Genomic DNA, 21,227 nt, shown 5'->3' with positions numbered 1-21,227 from the left:
GTCTTGTTTTTGGTTATGTGAATGAAAGTCCGCGTCGACGCCTCGCAAGTCCAGTGTCGCGAGCGGACGTTGCCATGACATCTAGAAATCATATCGTATTTAATGGGTTGCACTAATATTGATGTGTTGGGCTTGATTATAACTCTTGAATAATATTGTTTGCACCACGGCCTGGGGGAATACTCGTATTCTGATACCTGCTGAGTAGTTCCAGTCAGCGTTTAGATTCTCTGCCCGAACCCGAGCTCGACCAGACCCGACCCGCGGGCCGGGTCTGGCCGATATTTCCCACCACTATCCTCGGGCCGGGCCTTTGATCGAGCTTTTTTATTTTTATTTTATCATTGGTTTATTGGCCTAATCTGAGGAGTAATCTATGCCATAAACAGGAACGTTATAGGCCTTTATTACACGGGTCTTCTCAATGCCGTGGCCCGTGGAACACTCCGTTCACACGTTTGTTGAGGGGGGGGGACACACGATTGTAGGGGGGGGGGGGGGGGGGGACACGTTAGTTGAAGGGGGGGGGGGGGGGGGGGGACACGTTTGTTGAGGGGGGGGGAGACACGTTTGTAGGGGGGGGGCACGCTCGACAACGAGAGTTGGTTTTTATTGAACGCTCGACAACGAGAGTTGGTTTTTATTGAACGAGACTTCAACACGGAACAGCTGCACGAAACGATGGTCACGTCACTCTCGGTGACGGTGTCGACAACAATGAACACACGAACAATGTTAATAGAACAACACACAACCACATAACATCCCGAACCCATTAACCCCACTTAATCCTAACAACAAAACAAGTTAACAAAAGCCCCATTTGTCAACTGAGAACCCCAATTCCCAGAATCCCCCGCGGCTCCGGAACACGGCGTAGCTTATATTAATCTTTATTATCTGAATGGGAAATGCAATATTTTAGGACAGATACACCATTAAACGCGTTTCTAATGATATTTCTAGCGAGAAATGTACATTTTCCTTACTTAATCTTCAGTCAGTGAATGTGTATGATCTTTATTAATCTTTATTATCTGAATGGGAAATGCAATATTTTAGGACCGATTCACCGTTAAACGTGTTTCTAATAACATTTCTAGCGAGAAATGTACTTTTTACTTGCATAATCTTCAGTCAGTGATTGTGTCTGATCTTTAGTTTTATGGTTATTAGGAATTGATCGGCTCCCTCGCATGTTTCAACGACGTCAGGTTGCTTTCGCTAAACTAGCAGCTCACGTGCTTCCTGCGTTTGTGTTATTAAACTGTTACTTTATGTAACTTTTAATGATATCATCTTGTTAGAAACACGTATATCTGAGAGCTACGGAGCCCCCCAAGGGACATGGAGGAAAAAGAAAAAATTTGGTTGAAAATAAATAAATAAATAATGGTTTGCGAGATCTCGCAAATGGTTTGCGAGATCTCGCAAAGACTTTGCGAGATCTCGCAAATATTTTGCGAGATCTCGCAAAAGACTTTGAGAGATCTCGCAAAAGACTTTGCGAGATATCTCCTACATTCACCATTCATAAAATTCCCCCTGCGCGCTCGCGCTCTGCCCTGTCTGTTACGAAGCGCGAAGCTGCCCCTGCATCTCTCTGCACGTTAGTTGGCGGGCCGAGCCCCTCACACACACACACACGCACACACGCACGCACGCGCGCGCGCGCACACACACGCGAGAAGGAGGGGCTCGGCCCGCCAACTTATGGCGAGTGGATACAACTAACGTGCAGAGAGATGCAGGGGCAGCTTCGCGCTTCGTAACAGACAGGGCAGAGCGCGAGCGCGCAGGGGGAATTTTATGAATGGTGAATGTAGGAGATATCTACTTTGCGAGATCTCGCAAAATATTTGCGAGATCTCGCAAAACATTATTTATTTATTTATTTTCAACCAATTTTTTTTTTTTCCCTCCATGTCCCTTGGGGGGCTCCGTAGAGAGCCAACCCAGTCGCCAAAAGCATACCTACGTTGACAGTGTACGTTTCGTGAACACTGGATTACGTCGCATTTCAACATAAAATAGCGTGTTATACACACACACACACGCACGCACACGCACAGACACACACACACAAGCACACACACGCACGCACAGACACACAGAGACAGACAGACACACACACACACACACACAAACACACACACACACGCACACGGTGCATTTCGCTGCTAAAACAACAACAAAAAAATATTCCCTCAAATATTATTACTTTCAAAACGTTGGCCAAAATGGCCAATAATATCATTTTTTATTTGGGATGCTTCTAGGACATTTTGGGTGGATTTTGAACGGTATGTGGGGGGCACGTTTTTTGCAGGACCTGGCAACCCTGCGCTGTTGCCCGAGATCTGGATCCACCCCGGCGTGGTGCCGTCTCCTTTTGACCTTTTGACCCCAGACTTCTGGGGGAATAGCTGAATCAATTCATTAGTCAATCAGAAGCATGTAAATATCTTCCCGACGGCGTAAGAGGACGAACAAGGTGTCCTTCAACATCTACGCTTCCAGGCGATTGCAACGGTGCCACACATGAGCATATTCGAACATGTTTAATGGTAGTAATTAGCTGTCGAAATTGGAGGCCTTAATCAATACTGAGCAGCTATTGATTTGCTTCCCGGTAAAGATTTGTCACAAATTACATGTTATTTAGCATCTACACGTTGAGCTGAGTCCAATGACACCAAGAACGACACTCTAGCTAATGGTAACATGTATTTTACATGGTACACCTAGGTCTAGGACATGATCTCGGTGTAGCAAGAGGCCGAGCTTGATCTCATTGGACTCAGCTTAACGTGTCGATGCTAATTAACATGTAATTTGTCAAAAATCTCCATCGGGAAGCAAATCTATAGCTGGTCATTATTGATAAAGGCCTCCAAAATCGACAGCTAATTACTACCCCGAAACATATTCAAATATGATCATGTGTGGCACTGTTGCAATCGTTTCGAAACGTAGATGTCAAAGGACACCTTGTTTGCCCCGTTACGTAACCGGGAAGATATTTTCATACTTCTAATGAATTGATTTTGTTGGGTAACAAAAGGTTGTTACGGTTATGGTCACAACTTACCGGCTCTTGGGCGTCGTTGAGGATTTCTCGTATATTGTTTTCTGCCATCATCTCTCCCACAATGTCAGGAGAGATGTTCTCAAAGGACACCTTTACCTGGAGAGAAAGAGAGAGAGAGCACATTCTTTATCACAATGATACATCAGAGAGAGGAAGAGAGGGACAGAGAAAGAGACCTTGTTTCTGTAGGAAGCCATGACGATCCCTAAGATCATCATGATGATCATTACGGCCACCTCCAGACCTGCAAACTGGAGACACAGTAGTCAATACCATTCTGTCAGCCTGCCTGCTTTCCTGAGTATGTGTCTGTGTCTGTGTGTCTGTCTATCAGCCTGCCTGTCTGTCTGTCCTACCCCTTTGAGCAGTGCCGTCTTCTCGGTCTTGGCGGCCGTCAGCCCGAGGATGGAAACCAGCAGCATCCCAACGGAGAATACCCACAGCCCAGCCCAGGATCCGGGGCCCATCACCTTGAGATGGGGACATTAGGGACAGGGGAGGTCAGGGGACGAGGTCAGGGGACGAGGTCATGTGATGAGGTCATGTGATGAGGTCATGTGATGAGGTCATGAAATGAGGTCATGAGATTAGCTAAAGCGGAGGTTTATGTAGAGGTCATGTTGAGGTTTATGTGGAGGTCATGTAGAGGTCATGAGATGGGGTTACCTGCGGGGGGGCCTTCCCAAGTCCAATAATCATCAAAACTCCAAAGATCTAAACGGAATGAGATGTTATTCACCAAAGTCATAGCCACTATAGTACAAATAAAACACTACTGCCAGGAAAGACAAGGCATTTAATGAAGCGTCGGACAAAATAAAAGAGTATGTATAATTGAAGCAACGAAACACATTGAATGCACATATTAGCAGTCAGTTGAGCCATGATTGAAGCTGACCCTTTCTGTTGTCTCACTACAACATCAGGTTTCACCACCAGAGGGAGACAACACCCAGCACTGGTTCCATTCATTCAGGAAGATCAAAAAGACCAAACAAGTTCATCTTTCACCACAAGAGGTAGACAAAACAACAAGGTATGGAACATTTTCACCGTAGCTTGAGGCATCTGTTAGAAATTGTTTCCGATTTTAAATGTAGAAGGCAAAAACGAAAACAATTTCATCATTTATTTTTCATATATTCAACTGATTAAGCCAAAAAAATAAAACAGATGCATACATCCGTCTATACATACGTAATTAGTTTGACAGGACATTTACCTAATTTAAACATTATTGTCTGACTTATCTTAAAACAGTATTTTATCATGCATTGTTTGTTCAAAGTGTGAACAATGCACTGTGAAAACAGAATAAGAACAGTGTGAAAACGGAATGTAAAAACAGAATGTGAAAACGGAACAAGAACAGTGAGGACGTCGGTTCAGTGGATCAGTTCTCCTCTGGTCCAGATAAACCTTCAGACTAGATAACATAAACCAGGTCTTCCTTCCTTTTATCTCTCTTATTAGTATTACCAGCGCTGGCGACAGAATTATCACTCTTATTAGTATAACTACACTATGATCACTCTTATTGGTAACACTAGCGCTGGTGACACTATTATAATTATTAGGATCACTACATTATTTTCACTCTTATTAGTATCACTACACTATTATCACTCTTATAAGTATCACTACACTTTTATAACTATCACTAGCTGATGACACTAGTAAACCTCTTAGTAGTAGGCCTATCACTACACTATTATTGTTGCGCCCCGTCCTGCTACACGGTCCAGCACCCCAATTTAGTGGCCACTTGATGCCGCTGGTCCTCATTCTCCCGACACACCTGTCTGCCATCTGCAATCTCCATTCCCTACTTCAGCCGGGGATCTCCAATCAGCCGGCGCCAGTTTGTATCAGTCCTAACAGCACTCACCAAGATCAGTTCATTTTCCCTGTTCTCCTCGTAACCCTCTTCCCTCTTCCCTAGTTCTCTACGTCAGTCACTCTGCCTACCTGTCGCCGAACCCCTGCCTGCCTGACTACCCGCCTGTCGCCGAGTGCTTGCCTGCATGATTGACTCCCTGTTACCGAACCCTCGCCTGCCTGACTACCGCTTGCCTAGCCCCAGCTTGTCGTCTACCCCATGTCCCAATAAATCCTATTTCCTTTCACTCCGTCTCTGCCTCCCTGTGTCCAGGGTTTGCAGAACCGGAACCCGAAAATAGCCCTGCTGGGCAGCTCAGGACTACTGAGGAAGGTCTGTCATGGTGGTCCTTCTGAACCCCCAACAACAGAAGAGGAGCTTGTCGAAATATTCAGGGGAACATCTCACTGGTTTCAGCATTGCACTCAAATGAACGACAGTGTTTCACACGGTGGTTTCTCAGGGGTTATTTTATTTCTCACAGGCTCCAAATCAGAGACCAACACAGAGCTTTGTTTCCTGTCGACCGCAACACAGCAGCAGGAAACATATCAGACGAACAGGAAGTAGTGTTTAACGTGGTAAGGTTCATTATTTTATTTTTTTTACGTGGTAAGGTCCATTTTTTTGAGTCTCAATGTCTAATTCAGTTGCAGTTAGAAATATGGGACAGTTGCTTTATTTGTTCATAGGTTACAGGCCGAAAGACTAAATTAACATGTAACTCACTTACACTCAATTCCTTCACTGAAATGGGAAGAAAAGTGCTTACAACTCTCTGCCAGTTAGCGATCTACCCAGTGGTGTACTGGTCCCTGGAGAAATGGGTACACTCTAAATGTTTGCCCTTTTTTAATCTAGCCTAGAAAAATGCCCTGTTTTAGAAACAGTGACATTTGAGACTACTCTATTTAGTTTACCCAAAAATCCTTCAGTAGTATTTGCTCATTGTCACATGACACCTATTCTCTCACTTGGCAAGTCAGTCATTTATTTTGTAAACTGTGTCTTTGAACAGCTGATTTGCAACACATGGGCCAGAGTGGGCCACTATTATAAAATTAACTTGACTTGATCAGGAGCAGTTTGTAGGTATTACTGGTCACGCAGGCAGCCTGCATGAATGTAAAATATAGATGAGGCAAACATGGTGTTTCAGTATTTTTTTGAACATTTATTTAAATAAAATACTTCAGATCTGAATTTGACAATGCATCCTTGTTCATATTTCACCTTAGATTAAAAAAAACGCACATCATTCTCTTCCACATCAATCATCTCGTTAGATATATATATAATCAAGATATATATAAATTAGAGCTGTCAGTTAAACGCGTTATTAACGGCGTTAACGCAAACCAATTTTAGCCGCGATTATTTTTTTAACGCGCGATTAACGCGAATTATTATTTTTTAAAAAATAAAAAAAGATTTTTGTTTTTTTGTTTTTTTGGGCTCAAAACAAAGAAGCAGTAGCCTGACTGCTATGTTCAAGGCATATCTTTGTATGTTCATCGTCAAATTGCATTATAGGCTTTTTTTTTGTACCGTCCTGTTTTGATCAGTATATGCCAATGTTGTTTTCAATAAAAAAACATTTGCACAAGGCAAGCCGATGCACTTCTCCATGTTGATAAGAGCATTAAAATGAGAAAAATTAATGGGACAAAGAATTCAAGGGATATTTAGCTTAGAAAAAAAAATACGATTAATCACGATTAATCGTGAGTTAACTATGGCATTAATGCGATTAATCGTGATTAAATATTTTAATTGCTTGACAGCCCTAATATAAATATATGATGATTGAAAATCATCATTTAAATTATTCTACAATCAAATCAGTAAAGGCAGTGAGTATTAGCCAATAAGAGGCAGAGTAGTGTGGGTCATGCGCACAGAGCTTTTGGCCGTGAGATTATATACACAATTATATCACATTATATAGCCTACTATTATATATAGGCCTAGAGCTCCGGGAGTCGCAAACGGCAACAATCACTTTCAATGCTGCAGTTCACCCCGGACTGCACTGCACTGAGTTTGACGGTTGAACGCTGATTGGCTGTTACGTTACATATGTCACTCAGTGGCCACGATGTTGAACGCTGATTGGCCATCATCACGCGAAATTCGCGACAAAGGTGCAATATTTCAACTCGAGCAAATTTGTCGCTGCACAAATCCTCGTGAACGCGCTCGCCTGTGCACGGCGAAAGTGTGGCGCGACAAATCAAAACTTTGGATCTTGTCGCCCCGTCAGGTTTTGGTGTTAACGCAAAAAAGTGGGCAATTTGGCTTGCAGATACTACTGAATGGTGCGCATCTGGGGGGATTTAGAAGTGGGTATACGCAATGATGACTGAAAAATAAGTGGGTATACGCCGTATACCCGCGTATACCCTGGACTATACTCCTCTCTATATGTAGTTGCGTTGCGCGAATGCTGCTGAGGGAGGTAGCCTATTTGGTTGATTGGTTAAATTGCCCAATCATTTGGTGATAACAAAAAAGAAAAGCGATACCATAGGCCTGGGGCGCACACTGGTGCGACCCATGGCCAAATTTTCTTGCGGCAATGAAAGGCTGTCTCTGCTTGATAGACAGCAAAAAGTTTGCGAGTTTACATTGAGTTCAACGGGGCCGGTGCCCCTGACTTGGAGGAGGGTTTTATTTCGAATGAATTACTATCCTAGCCCAAATCATCGACGTTGAGACGCATTTAAATGGTTGCTGGCAGTGGAGGGTACGGTCTATCACACAATTAAAAGAGGATGAATGCTATGTTTCTTGTTGATTTATTTCGTATTTATAACAGTTGATTCATAGTTGGCAGATATATTCAAGGGAAGCGCCCTCTATTGAACCACTTACAAAGACACACACGGAGGCCGACGCACAAACAAATAAGGACACTAAACCTCACACATACACACTGGGACAGTGGCGGACTCAGGGGGGGGGCAGGGGGGGCAACCGCCCCCCCTCGTGGCTCAATGGTTGAAAAAGCGCGCTAAAGTGCCCTTCAAGAGTGTCGAAACCGTGAGAAAAATGCCTTATTGGCTGCCCTTTTCACGTGCAAAACATGATTAGGTGCCCTCTAGGGTGCTCCTTCATGCAATAAATGATGATGATGTGCCCTCTAGAACAAGAAAATTCAATGACGTGCCTTAATGAGTGCCCTTATAGTCCCCTTCTGCCCGTCTGATGCCCTTTTAGTGCCCCCTTTAGTACCCTGATAGTGCCCTTCTGCCCGTCTGGTGCCCTTCTAGTGCCCTGATAGTCCCCTTCTGCCCGTCTGGTCCTTCTAGTGCCCTGATAATTCCCTTCTGCCCGTTTGGTCCTTCAAGTGCCCTTCTGCCCATCTGGTGCCCTTCTAGTACCCTGATAGTGCCCTTCTGCCCGGCTGGTCCTTCTAGTGCCCTTCCAGTGCCCTTCTAGTACCCTGATAGTGCCCTTCTGCCCGACTGGTCCTTCAAGTGCCCTTCTGCCCATCTGGTGCCCTTCTAGTACCCTGATAGTGCCCTTCTGCCCGTCTGGTCTTTCTTGTGCCCTTCCAGTGCCCTTCCAGTGCCCTTCTAGTGCCCTTCTAGTGCCATGATAGTGCCCTTCTGCTCGACTGGTCCTTATAGTGCCCTTCTAGTGCTCTTCTGCCCGTCTGGTGCCCTTCTAGTGCCCTTATGCCCATCTGGTGCCCCCATGGTTGAAAAAGTGTGCGAAAGTGCCCTCTATGGTGGTGAAAATGAGAGAAAGTGCCTTATTGGCTGCCCTTTACACGTGAACAAAAATTATTGAGTGCCCTATAGGTTGGCCCTGATGATGATGATGTGCCCTCTGGAGCAAGAATATGGCAAACCGAAAAAACATGTTGTGGTTAGCTATTGAGGTGCAGACGTTCCTCGCTTTGGTAGCTGACGAACGGGGAATGCGAGGCGTTGCTTTCATGTGGCGTTGCCATGAGAAACAGCTACATCGAGTGGTACTTAAATCTCCACTGGATAAAGAAGCAAAAAGCTGATCAAGAGTATGTCAGTACCCTGGACAAGCGCAATTAGATGCCAAGTTCGAAAAACTTAATATTTTCAGTTTGCATAATCCGTTTAAAATGTAAATACATTTTTTGAGCGTTCAAGATCATTCAAGTGTAGGTCATTTCATGCAAGAGAGACGATAATGGTCAGCTATCACCTCAACATGAAGAAAAACTTCCTTAAATGTTTCCGTAGCTGGCTGTCAGCGGTCAAAGACTGTATGGTAGCGGCACATTGAATTTACTCCAGTCGAATTTTTACTTAAATGTTAGTAAAGATGTAAGCAGTAAGGCATCCTCCTTTCTTTGGCTACAATGTGAAAGTGCACAATGATGTGAACAACTCATTTTGGTGTTTATAAAGTCACTAGAATAAGGGGAAACAGTGTCTTTGAAGCAATTTTCTTTTTTTATTAAAACCCCCCGTTTAAATTATGAGCAAAACTATTCTTTTAAGTGCTACATGGAGATGTAACAAGTGCCCCGAATGGGACCTTCAATGCAGCGCTTGCTAAGGTTAGGGGATAGGACCTTCCAGGCAGCGCTGCCTTTAAGGCTCCGTTGGGGGAACAAAACACCATCAAGTTAGAAAAGCCACTGTGTCCGCTGGTGGGGCCCCATGTTGTCCAGAATGTGCCCTTTTTATTTATTTTTTCTGAGTCCGCCACTGCACTGGGATATAAACACACATGCAGACACTTCAACACCTGCAGACACACACGACAACACCTCTCTGTGTTGAACAAGTGAAAGATTGCCTTTGAATGGGACAGAAAGAAGCCATTATTGACGTAGTAAATGAGTTTTAGTATCGATACGGTGTCTCTCTCTCTGGGGAATCAAACACTCAGCACTGTGCCTAGCTTCTCTTTTTCATTACTTAACTACTACTGCTGTAGAAGAACAACTATACCACCTAATACTACTGCCATACTAGGAGTATACTACCTTAATGCTACTGCTATACTAGAACTACTTTACTAACTTCTTAATGCTACTGCTATAATAGTACTATACTACCTTAATACTGCTGTACTAGAAGTACTATACTACAATGATACTACTGCTATACTAGTAGAATACTACCTTAATACTACTGCTATACTAGTACTATATTAAGTTAATCCTACTGCTATACTAATATAACTGTGTCACCTTAATACTACTGCTATACTAGCAGTATATCACCTTAATACTACTGCTATACTAGTAGCATTAACGTAACACTGATGAGTGGCTACTGAGAAGGGGAGTGGCCTACTGAGAAGGGGAGTGGCCTACTGAGAAGGGGAGCGGCCGGCTGAGAAGGGGAGTAGCCTAATCAGATGGGGAGTGGCCAACTGAGAAGGGGAGTGGCCTACTGAGACACAACTTCCTCCTACTCCTCAGCAGCTTCAGGGCCCGTGAAGAATCATGCGAGGAAAACACAGTCCTTCAAAGGAGCCCCTGCCTGAAGTGCTCCATGTTAGAACCATGAGGCAGCGACGCAGGGCCTCGGTCTGAAGGCAGCGACGCAGGGCCTCGGTCTGACGGGTGAGGAGGTTCTTCTGTCTGAGGTCAGAGGAGCGTCGGTCTGGAGCGTCACGAGTCAGAAACCTCCCAGCAGTAAGGACCTTCGTCAGCTAATTACATATGCATAGGGGGGAGGGGTATACAGCTAATTACATATGCATAGAAGGGAGGAGACAACCTGTCCTCTTACAGGAATGGAGGGGAGGAGTCACTGAAACGAGGTACATTGTAACAGGAGAATGAACACATGGAACCCTTAATGGTGAGGAACAAATGTATTGTTTTCTTTAATGGGAACACGAGTGAAACTATTGACATCATGTAACTATTGACATCATAGCGCAGGACTCATTTACAGAAGCAGAAATCAGGCGTGAGTTCAGAGGTCAGATGCCAGGGGTCAGCTTGTACCCAGGAGCCGTCATGGCGATGGCCTGTCCTCCGCGACCGCCGTTGTGACGCCTGACCTGACGAATCATCAGGAGGCTTGCCTTAAGGCAGAGGAGCTACACACACACACACACACACACACACACACACACACACACACACACACACACACACACACACACACACACACACACACACACACACACACACACACACACACACACACACACACATTACACAGACACTTTATTGTGTGTGTGTGTGTGTGTGTGTGTGTGTGTGTGTGTGCAGAGCATTAGGGTGCTGATGTGTCTGAGGACTCACAGCGGTGACAGCGAAGCCAAACAAGACACCCATGGAGACCGTCAAGGCCAGATCCAGCAGGTCAGACGCGATGGGGAAGCACGGCTGGAGACATGCACACACATGCACACATGCACAAACACACACGGGTTAGCTACTGATCAGTAGCATTGATTGGTTTAATGATACATTGAATAAAAAGATTGATTACTGATCATCCATTACCCTGGAGTAGATGATAGCTGGACCGTCCAAGTTCTGAAAAAAAGACACACATGAAACAGCAAACAGCGTTATGTATCAGACATATTCAGGCGATGTGCTAATGTATAGATAGATAGATAGATAGACGTATAGATATAGCTACCCCTGGGCGGTTTGTGCAGAAAGTGGATTCTGAACACTTACAGGATCCAGGGATGCTGTTACCCCAGTCCTGATAGCTCATAAAGCCACAGCACTGGAGCTGGAGGGAGACACAGCGCGGTGTCAGGGTAACAGCCCGTTGTCAGGTTTACAAGACGTTGTCAGGGTAACAACACGTTGTCAGGGTAACAACGTGTTGTCTGCATAACAGCACGTTGTCAGGGTAATAAGACCATGTCAGGGTAACAGAGCGTTGTCAGGGTAACAGGCATGTTGCCAGGGTAACAGCACGTTGTTAGGGAAACAGTGCATTGTCAGGGTAACAGCACGTTGTCAGGGTAACAGCATGTGTCCAGGGTAACAGCACGTTGTCAGGGTAACAGCACGTTGTCAGGATAAAGGCACATTGTCAGGGTAACAAGACGTTGTTAGGGTAACAGCGCGTTGTCAGAGTAACAGCACGTTGTCAGAGTAACAGCACGTTGTCAGGGTAACAGAATGTTGCCAGGGTCACAGCACATTGTCAGGGAAACAGCGCGCTGTCAGGGTAACAGCGCGTTGTCAGGGTAACAGCACGTTGTCAGGGTAAGAAGAAGTTGACAGGGTAACAGCACGCTGTCTGGGTAACAAGACGTTGTCAGGGTAACAACACGTTGTCATGGTAAAAGCATGTTGTCAGGGTAACAGCAAGTTGTTCGGGTAACAAAAGGTTGTTACGGTTATGGTCACAACTTACCGGCCCTTGGGCGTCGTTGAGGATTTCTCGTATATTGTTTTCTGCCATCATCTCTCCCACAATGTCAGGAGAGATGTTCTCAAAGGACACCTTTACCTGGAGAGAAAGAGAGAGAGAGCACATTCTTTATCACAATGATACATCAGAGAGAGGAAGAGAGGACAGAGAAAGAGACCTTGTTTCTGTAGGAAGCCATGACGATCCCTAAGATCATCATGATGATCATTACGGCCACCTCCAGACCTGCAAACTGGAGACACAGTAGTCAATACCCTTCTGTCTGCCTGCCTGCTTTCCTGAGTATGTGTCTGCGTCTGTGTGTCTGTCTATCATGCCTGCCTGTCTGTCTGTCCTACCACTTTGAGCATTGCCGTCTTCTCGGTCGTGGCGGCCGTCTCCGCCGAGGATGGAAACCATCAGCATCCCCAAGGAGAACACACACAGTCCAGCCCAGAGCCAATGGCCCACCGCGCTGGGCAGCTGAGGACAGTAGGATCAGTGGAGGTCAGGGGACGAGGTCACGGGAAAAGGTCATGTGGAGGTCATGAGATCAGGTCATGTGGAGGTCATGAGAGGAGGTCATGTGAGTAGGTCATGTGGAGGTCTATGTGGAGGTCATGTCATGTGGAGGTCATGTTAGGAGGTCATGTGGAGGTCATGTGGAGGACATGTAGAGGTCATGAGATGGGGTTACCTGTGGTTCAACTGCTTGGGCCTTCACAAGTCCAAATATCATCAAACCTCCAAAGATCTGAACGGAATGAGATGTTATTCACCAAAGTCATAGCCATTACATTACATATAAAACACTGCTGTCGGGAAAGTCAAGGCATTTAAAGAAGTGTCAAGAGAGAATGTATAATTGCAGCAAAGAAAAACATTGATTGTACATTTTAGCAGTCAATCAAAGCAGCTTTCAAACTGTCCTGTCTGTTGAGCTATGATCGACCCTTGTTGTTGTCTGACTACAACATCACGTTTCAGTCATCCGAGGGAGACAACACCCAGCACTGGTTCCGTTCATTTATAAAGATCAACAAGACCAAACAAGTTCATTTTTCACCACAAGAGGGAGACAAATAAAACAAGGTACCAAACATTTCCACCCTTACTTGAGGTCTCTGTTCGAATTGTTCCGATTTTAATAGTACGCAAAAACCAAAAACAATTTAATCATTGAATTATTTTTCCATAAATGAAAATGATCAATCAAAAAAAATTAGCATACATCCCTCTATACATACTTATTTAGTTTGCCAGGACATTTACCTAATTTAAACATTCTTTTCTGTCTAACCTCAAAACAATACTTTATCGTTCGTTTTTTCGCACAAAGACCTCTTGAGAGATCAAAGTGTGAAAACGGAACAAGAACAGTGAGGACGTCGGTTCATTGGATCAGTTCTCCTCTGGTCTCTTGTTGTCGTCTCCTGGCCTCCCAGGGCCGCTGGGACTGCATGCTTGAGAGACCATCTCTCAAGCATTGTGTAAACCTTCAGACTAGATAACATAAACCAGGTCTTCCTCCGCGAGCCTTCCAGGCAGCGCCGTGAAGAGGTGTGGGAAGTGTGTAGGTGGTGTGTGAGGGGAGCATGTGTAGGGAGTGTGTGATGGGAGTGTGTGTGGGGAGTGTGTGTGAGGAGTGTGTGTGAGGAGTGTGTGTGAGGAGTGTGTGATGGGAGTTTGTGTGGGGGGGCTCGTGGCCCACAGAGCTTCTACAGAGGAGCTGAGTGGGCCGCTAGGCCGTCGTTCTGTGTTCCACTTTTCCCGCGTTCAGAGAGAATGCTACAGTAGCATCCACGTGTTTTATTATTCTACAGCTCTCAGTAGTTACTCTGCAATACTTCTCGAAAGAATATATTGAGTGTTATTGAGGGGGTTGCAGGAGCAACATGGTAAAAAAAAAAAAGACTCACCGCTTATTTTTGAGAAACTGATTGCATTTGCGATCACTATTATCACTCTTATGCATCATTTCCCACAAGCGGTGTGCGGTTTTCGTTTATTGCGGCTCCGTCCGCTTATATTGGCGTTTCTATTGGCAGAAGTTGGGCAGGGTCCCAAAATAAGCGTGCTGAACCGCTCCTATTTTTGGTACTCCTCCGTTGGGCTACCAAGGGGTCTCAAAGTGTCCCGAAAAAATGGAGCTACAAACGCCGTCCGTTGATTGGTCGACGGAATCGTCACTTACGGAAAAAGGGCATAAAAACATACAAACACAGCGCCCGCGAGGTATTTTTGGACAACGGCGAAAGCTTTGTTTGTCTGATTGAAGAAAATGTTGTGCCAAAGTTTTCCCGTCCTTCTTGGACATCCTCCATTGTAGCTCCTTGTTTAATTTGTCGCGTTCATCTTTTTCATTGAATTTATTAGCACACTACACTGTGTCACGCTGCTACGATGTCACAATGCTTAGGTAGCTGCCGCGGCAATGGCCATCCGTCTTATCCCCACCCTACCATAAGGGTACTGTCCGCGGATGAAACGCGAGCCAGATTTAGCGTAACCGAGCTGCCCCGCTCCGAGCCACATCAAACTGAACCGCACCGCTCAGTGGAAACAAGGCACTATAATTGTTTGTTCGCTGGTGGCACGATTATCACTATACTTAGTAGTAGTAGTAGTAGGTGTGTTATCCCAAAGGGAAACTTGGTTTGCAGACAGGTCAACAGGTAAAAGCATACAGAAGTACATTAAAACATCAACAGCGACTGTTATGACCGTATGTGGTTTACCCACATAATGAAGGCACTACTTTTTGTTGTATGCGTTACCTGCGTGCGCAGTGTTTTATGTTTTCAAGCATGTTGAACAGTAAAGCTATGTTGACTGCAGCTCCTGGTTAAGGCATCCTTATTACGGTTATTAATGAAGTTAATATATAACAGCGACCAATACACATAAGACACACAAACAACACACAACGGTTAAGTCTGGAATTCAGCATTATGCAAATTTAGCAAGGATATTGCCCTAGTTAAAAATTAGCTAATGTGCAGAAAGGGAATGTCCGGCCTGAGAGGAGAACCTCAACATTTTGGTGAAGGGGGTGGCTTTTACAGTCTAAAATCGATTTGGCTTTAAGGACAACACGTTCCTCAAATATATACGCCAGAGGAGTCTGTGGCGTTCCTATTAACTTGCCAGCTACCTTCTCAATATGACTCATCTGGTTTCTGTCCTTCACACTGTTGTCGCCATACCAGACAATAAATGTAAAGGTTAGGACAGATTGGATAAAAGACTTATAAAAAAGGGACATCAATAACTTCTCAACATTAAAAGAGTTTAAATTCCTCAGGTAATATAAACGTTGCTGTCCCTTCCTACCGACAGCCTCGGAATTATCATCAAATTTCAGTCTGCTAGTATCACTAGTGCTGGTGGCACTATTATCACTCTTTTTACTGTTACTAGCGCTGGTGACAGCATTATCACTCTTATTAGTATAACTACACTATGATCACTCTTATTGGTATTGTGGTAGAAATTAACCTTACATTCTATGTTAAACTATGATTATTATTAGGCCTACATATCATATATACTTTAATGGTGGAGAAGAGCTGATCACCTCTAACCTAGATGTTGTGTGCTGTGTGACACCAGTGAGTGGGTCCAGGATATTCTCACCTGATGGGCCATGTGATACATCAGTCAGAGAGTCCAGTCTACTCCCATATTGATGTACTCTCTGAAGACAATGCTTACATTCACACATGTGCATCATCTCTGTTTGTATAAGGATAATATATGTTCTAAGGTCACATTGGGATTCAGAAGACATAGGAGTATGCTGACATCCACACAGTATGACCCTGATGGGAAATTCTATATTTGATGAAAGTCCAACTTTGTATTGTGTAAGAATTGGGGATATAAGGAGCTGTCCGGGATTCATTCGGTAGTGTGTATTCGCGAATACCATTCAGCTTTGTTGTCTCTCGTTTGCGGGTGGCAATAAACTCTCCATCTATACTTGACCTGGACTCCCCGATTCCTCTTGCTTTTTAGCTAGTTGAAGTGAATTAGATAAGTTATTATTAATTCTTCTAACAGTATCACTAGTGCTTGTCACAGTATTATCATTCTTACTAGTATCACTACACTATTATCAGTCTTATTAGTATCACTAGTGCTGGTGACACTATCATCACTATTATTAGTATCACTAAATTATTATCACTCTTATTAGTAACACTACACTACTATCACTCTTCTAAGTATTACTACACAATTATGAGAATCACTAGGTGCTGACACTATTATATGTCTTAGTAATATCACTATACTATCATCACTCTCATTAGTATCACTACACTAGTACCTCATACCCTCATTGTCATCCGCTTATCCGGGGTCGGGTCGCGGGGGGAGCAGCTCAAGCAGGGGGCCCCAGACTTCCCTTTCCCGGGCCACATTGACCAGCTCTGACGGGGGGATCCCGAGGCGTTCCCAGGCCAGTGTTGAGATATAATCTCTCCACCTAGTCCTGGGTCTTCCCCGAGGCCTCCTCCCCACTGGACGTGCCTGAAACACCTCCCAAGGAAGGCGCCCAGTGGGCATCCTTACCAGATGCCCGAACCACCTCAGCTGACTCCTTTCTAAGTAAAGGAGCAGCGGCTCTAATCCGAGTTCCTCACGGATGGCTGAGCTTCTCACCCTATCCCTAAGGGAGACGCCAGCCACCCTTCTGAGAAAACTCATCTCGGCCGCTTGTACCCGCGATCTCGTCCTTTCGGTCATCACCCAGCCCTCATGACCATAGGTGAGGATAGGAACGAAGATCGACCGGTAGATCGAGAGCTTTGCCTTGCGGCTCAGCTCTCTTTTCGTTACAAAGGTGCGGTAAAGCGAACGCAATACCGCCCCCGCTGCTTCGATTCTCCGGCCAATCTCACGCTCCATAGTACCCTCACTCGCGAACAAGACCCCGAGGTACTTGAACTCCTTCACTTAGGAAGGAGTTCAAGTACCTTAGCCCATTTCCCGGGTAGGAAATGGGCTAAGGACTCATTTCCTACCCGGAGTAAGCAATCCACCGGTTTCCTGCTAAGAGTCATGGCCTCAGATTTAGCGGTGCTGATCCTCATCCCAGCCGCTTCACACTCGGCCGCCAACCAATCCAGTGAGTGCTGAAGGTCACAGGCCGATGATCCAATGAGGACCACATCATCTGCAAAAAGCAGTGACGAGATCCTCAGACCACCGAACTGCAACCCCTCCCCACCACGACTACGCCTTGATATCCTGTCCATGTATATCACAAACAGGATTGGTGACAAGGCGCAGCCCTGGCGGAGACCAGCACCCACTGAGAACGAAACTGACTGGCTGCCGAGAACACGAACACGAACTACACTAGTATTATTTTTTATTATTATTATTATTATTATTATAGAGCAAAGTATTAAAGGTAACAAAGTTTCAATTTAAAACGGGCCTGACTCAGTATAAAGCTGATTTCCAGCAGGTTCCTGTTCAGCGGCCAATATAACATATAACAGGAACAAGGGACATCACACGTCACATTTACATACAGCACAAAACTGTGGTATTAGCTCAGGGGGTAGAGCGGGTTGGCTGGGGAGCGCAAGGTTGCTAGTTCGTTCCCCGCTCCTCCTAGCCGATTGTCGAGGTGTCCTTGAGCAAGGCACCTTACCTTAACTGCTCCCGACGAGCTGGCTGTCGCCTTGCATGGCTGACACCGCTGTCTGCGTATGAATGGTTTATTGTGAGGCAATATTGTACAGAGGTTTGGGTGGCCTCTCGTTACACAAATGTGCCATGTAAGATGCAGACCATTTACCATATTATTATCACTATTATTAGTATCACTAGCACTGGTGACACTATTATACCCCTTAGTAGGAAACGGATGTTTTCTCAGACAAACTAAAATAAATAAAGAAAGCCACCAAACCCAAACATCGGTTCCATTGGATGAAGAGTGAATGAGCGGGAGGACTGGAGATCTTACCCCGAACACTGGCGTTGAGCAGGAAGAAGACGCACTTCAGACAGCCGTTGATTTTACCCATGGTGACGAGGAGATCCAGCTGCCTGCCTGAGAGGATTGTGTGAGGAGGAGTGTGTGAAGATGAGGAGTGTGTGAGGAGGAGTATATGTGAGGAGGAGTGTGTGTGAGGAGGAGTTTGCGTTTGTGAGGAGTTGTGTGTTTGTGACGAGTGTGTGTGTGTGTGTGTTTGTGACGAGTGTGTTTGTGTGGAGGGTAAGGGTGTGTTGTGTTGTCCATGGTTGTGTGGTTAGAGGACATCAGGGTTTTCCATCGCTGTCAGTAGTTAATACTTACCACCACTTGGGTATGTTTATGAAAATATAAACTTCCGGTTGGGGGGAGGGGGGGTGGTGGGGTGTTTATGACAGCACTTCCGGTTTGCAGGTCTACGTTCTCCTCTCCTTATGGGGTCAGCTAGAGTGCGAGCCTGCTAGGGTCGTGTGATGCGTTTTAATGGCATGTCTCTTCCTCTTTGCGTGTGTTGTCTTAAGGCACTTAAGGCACAGCTTTCAAGCTATGCTTTGGTGTTTGGTGTTGTTCCTCGTCCCTCTGGTTAACGTCGCCATTAGCCAGAGAGTTACATGTTTACCATCAGGTAAACAACCACATCATCCATAAGCCAGCCTAAGTGAATGTGTGTGTGTGTGTGTGTGTGTGTGTGTGTGTGTGTGTGTGTGTGTGTGTGTGTGTGTTTGTGTGGGTGTGGGTGTGGGTGTGTGTGTGTGTGTGTGTGTGTGTGTGTGTGTGTGTGTGTGTGTGTGTGTGTGTGTGTGTGTGTGTGTGTGTGTGTGTGTGTGTGTGTGTGTGTGTGTGTGTGAGGTGTTCACCATAAGAGGGTCCGTTTGTGGATTGTGGTAGAAATGAGTGAGTATATTCTATGGTAAACCATGATTATTAATAGGTTTCATATTTTTAATTGTGGAAAGCATTGTGCTTGCAGAGTCTGTTCAGAGCAGATGGTAAGCAGAAATGTCCTGGGAACTGCGGGGTCAAGTCATGTTGACCTCAGCCTGTCAGCCCTGGGTCGTTTCAACCCGGTCTCACGAAAAGTCGTGACACTGTCACGTTATTTAATCTATTGAAACGTGATCAGGATCACGTATTTTCAAAATTTCGTGTTTTAAAGCACAAATTTCAAACCCATGTATTTCAATTGGAAGTATTTGTCGTGTCACCAGCACGACTTCCAAACTAAGGTTATGTGCAGGAGCGTTCTCCCTAATGTCCCTTAAGGAGCTCCGTACAGAACATTTATTGTTTAAAATTGTCTGTGATGATAACTAACAATATGACAGCTTTTGGCCACCCGTTTCTACTTAAACTTGTCTGTGAACAATATGACAGCTTTAGGCCACCCGTTTCTACTTTCACCTTTGATTCTGAGAAATTGTGACAATTCACGGATATATTAAATGCAGGTGCGCTGTATGTCTTGATGTTTATTTTATCTAGCCATCTACTGTCTTGTTTTTGGTTATGTGAATGAAAGTCCGCGTCGACGCCTCGCAAGTCCAGTGTCGCGAGCGGACGTTGCCATGACATCTAGAAATCATATCGTATTTAATGGGTTGCACTAATATTGATGTGTTGGGCTTGATTATAACTCTTGAATAATATTGTTTGCACCACGGCCTGGGGGAATACTCGTATTCTGATACCTGCTGAGTAGTTCCAGTCAGCGTTTAGATTCTCTGCCCGAACCCGAGCTCGACCAGACCCGACCCGCGGGCCGGGTTCTGGCCGATATTTCCCACCACTATCCTCGGGCCGGGCCTTTGATCGAGCTTTTTTATTTTTATTTTATCATTGGTTTATTGGCCTAATCTGAGGAGTAATCTATGCCATAAACAGGAACGTTATAGGCCTTTATTACACGGGTCTTCTCAATGCCGTGGCCCGTGGAACACTCCGTTCACACGTTTGTTGAGGGGGGGGGGACACACGATTGTAGGGGGGGGGGGGGGGGGGGGGGGGGGGGGGGGGGGGGGGGGGGGGGGGGGGGAGACACGTTAGTTGAAGGGGGGGGGGGGGGGGGGGGACACGTTTGTGAGGGGGGGGGAGGACACGTTTGTAGGGGGGGGGCACGCTCGACAACGAGAGTTGGTTTTTATTGAACGCTCGACAACGAGAGTTGGTTTTTTATTGAACGAGACTTCAACACGGAACAGCTGCACGAAACGATGGTCACGTCACTCTCGGTGACGGTGTCGACAACAATGAACACACGAACAATGTTAATAGAACAACACACAACCACATAACATCCCGAACCCATTAACCCACTTAATCCTAACAACAAAACAAGTTAACAAAAGCCCCATTTGTCAACTGAGAACCCCAATTCCCAGAATCCCCCGCGGCTCCGGAACACGGCGTTAGCTTATATTAATCTTTATTATCTGAATGGGAAATGCAATATTTTAGGACAGATACACCATTAAACGCGTTTCTAATGATATTTCTAGCGAGAAATGTACATTTTCCTACTTAATCTTCAGTCAGTGAATGTGTATGATCTTTATTAATCTTTATTATCTGAATGGGAAATGCAATATTTTAGGACCGATTCACCGTTTTAAACGTGTTTCTAATAACATTTCTAGCGAGAAATGTACTTTTTACTTGCATAATCTTCAGTCAGTGATTGTGTCTGATCTTTAGTTTATGGTTATTAGGAATTGATCGGCTCCCTCGCATGTTTCAACGACGTCAGGTTGCTTTCGCTAAACTAGCAGCTCACGTGCTTCCTGCGTTTGTGTTATTAAACTGTTACTTTATGTAACTTTTAATGATATCATCTTGTTAGAAACACGTATATCTGAGAGCTACGGAGCCCCCCAAGGGACATGGAGGAAAAGAAAAAATTTGGTTGAAAATAAATAAATAAATAATGGTTTGCGA

General features: G+C 45.1%; 2 protein-coding genes across 3 annotated transcripts in view; both read right to left on the bottom strand.

The window, feature by feature from the left end:
- Window positions 1-3,564, bottom strand: part of LOC115541631 (tetraspanin-15-like) — a 59,433-nt gene extending 55,869 nt beyond the window's left edge. Inside the window, exon 1 of the mRNA XM_030353452.1 lies at window positions 3,448-3,564. Coding sequence (XP_030209312.1) covers window positions 3,448-3,558 — 111 coding nt within the window. The 5' untranslated portion in view covers window positions 3,559-3,564. The remainder of the gene's footprint in view (window positions 1-3,447) is intronic.
- Window positions 3,565-10,768: 7,204 nt separating this feature from the next.
- LOC115541273 (tetraspanin-8-like) lies at window positions 10,769-12,699 on the bottom strand. 2 transcript variants are annotated; one of them, XM_030352957.1, is made up of 7 exons: window positions 12,664-12,699; window positions 12,483-12,557; window positions 12,308-12,403; window positions 11,573-11,671; window positions 11,431-11,463; window positions 11,227-11,310; window positions 10,769-11,018 (listed from the first exon to the last, which is right to left on the bottom strand). In XM_030352957.1, exons 1-7 carry the CDS (start codon window positions 12,673-12,675, stop codon window positions 10,899-10,901), a joined length of 519 nt encoding a protein of 172 aa, XP_030208817.1. In that variant the 5' UTR covers window positions 12,676-12,699; the 3' UTR covers window positions 10,769-10,898. The 2 variants fall into 2 exon arrangements, with proteins under 2 accessions (XP_030208817.1, XP_030208818.1); XM_030352958.1 differs by lacking the exon at window positions 11,227-11,310.
- Window positions 12,700-21,227: the final 8,528 nt, after the last annotated feature.

This window comes from Gadus morhua, chromosome 4, assembly GCF_902167405.1.
Source record: "Gadus morhua chromosome 4, gadMor3.0, whole genome shotgun sequence".
NCBI lineage: Eukaryota > Metazoa > Chordata > Actinopteri > Gadiformes > Gadidae > Gadus > Gadus morhua.
This window is presented reverse-complemented; position numbering and strand designations above follow the sequence as displayed.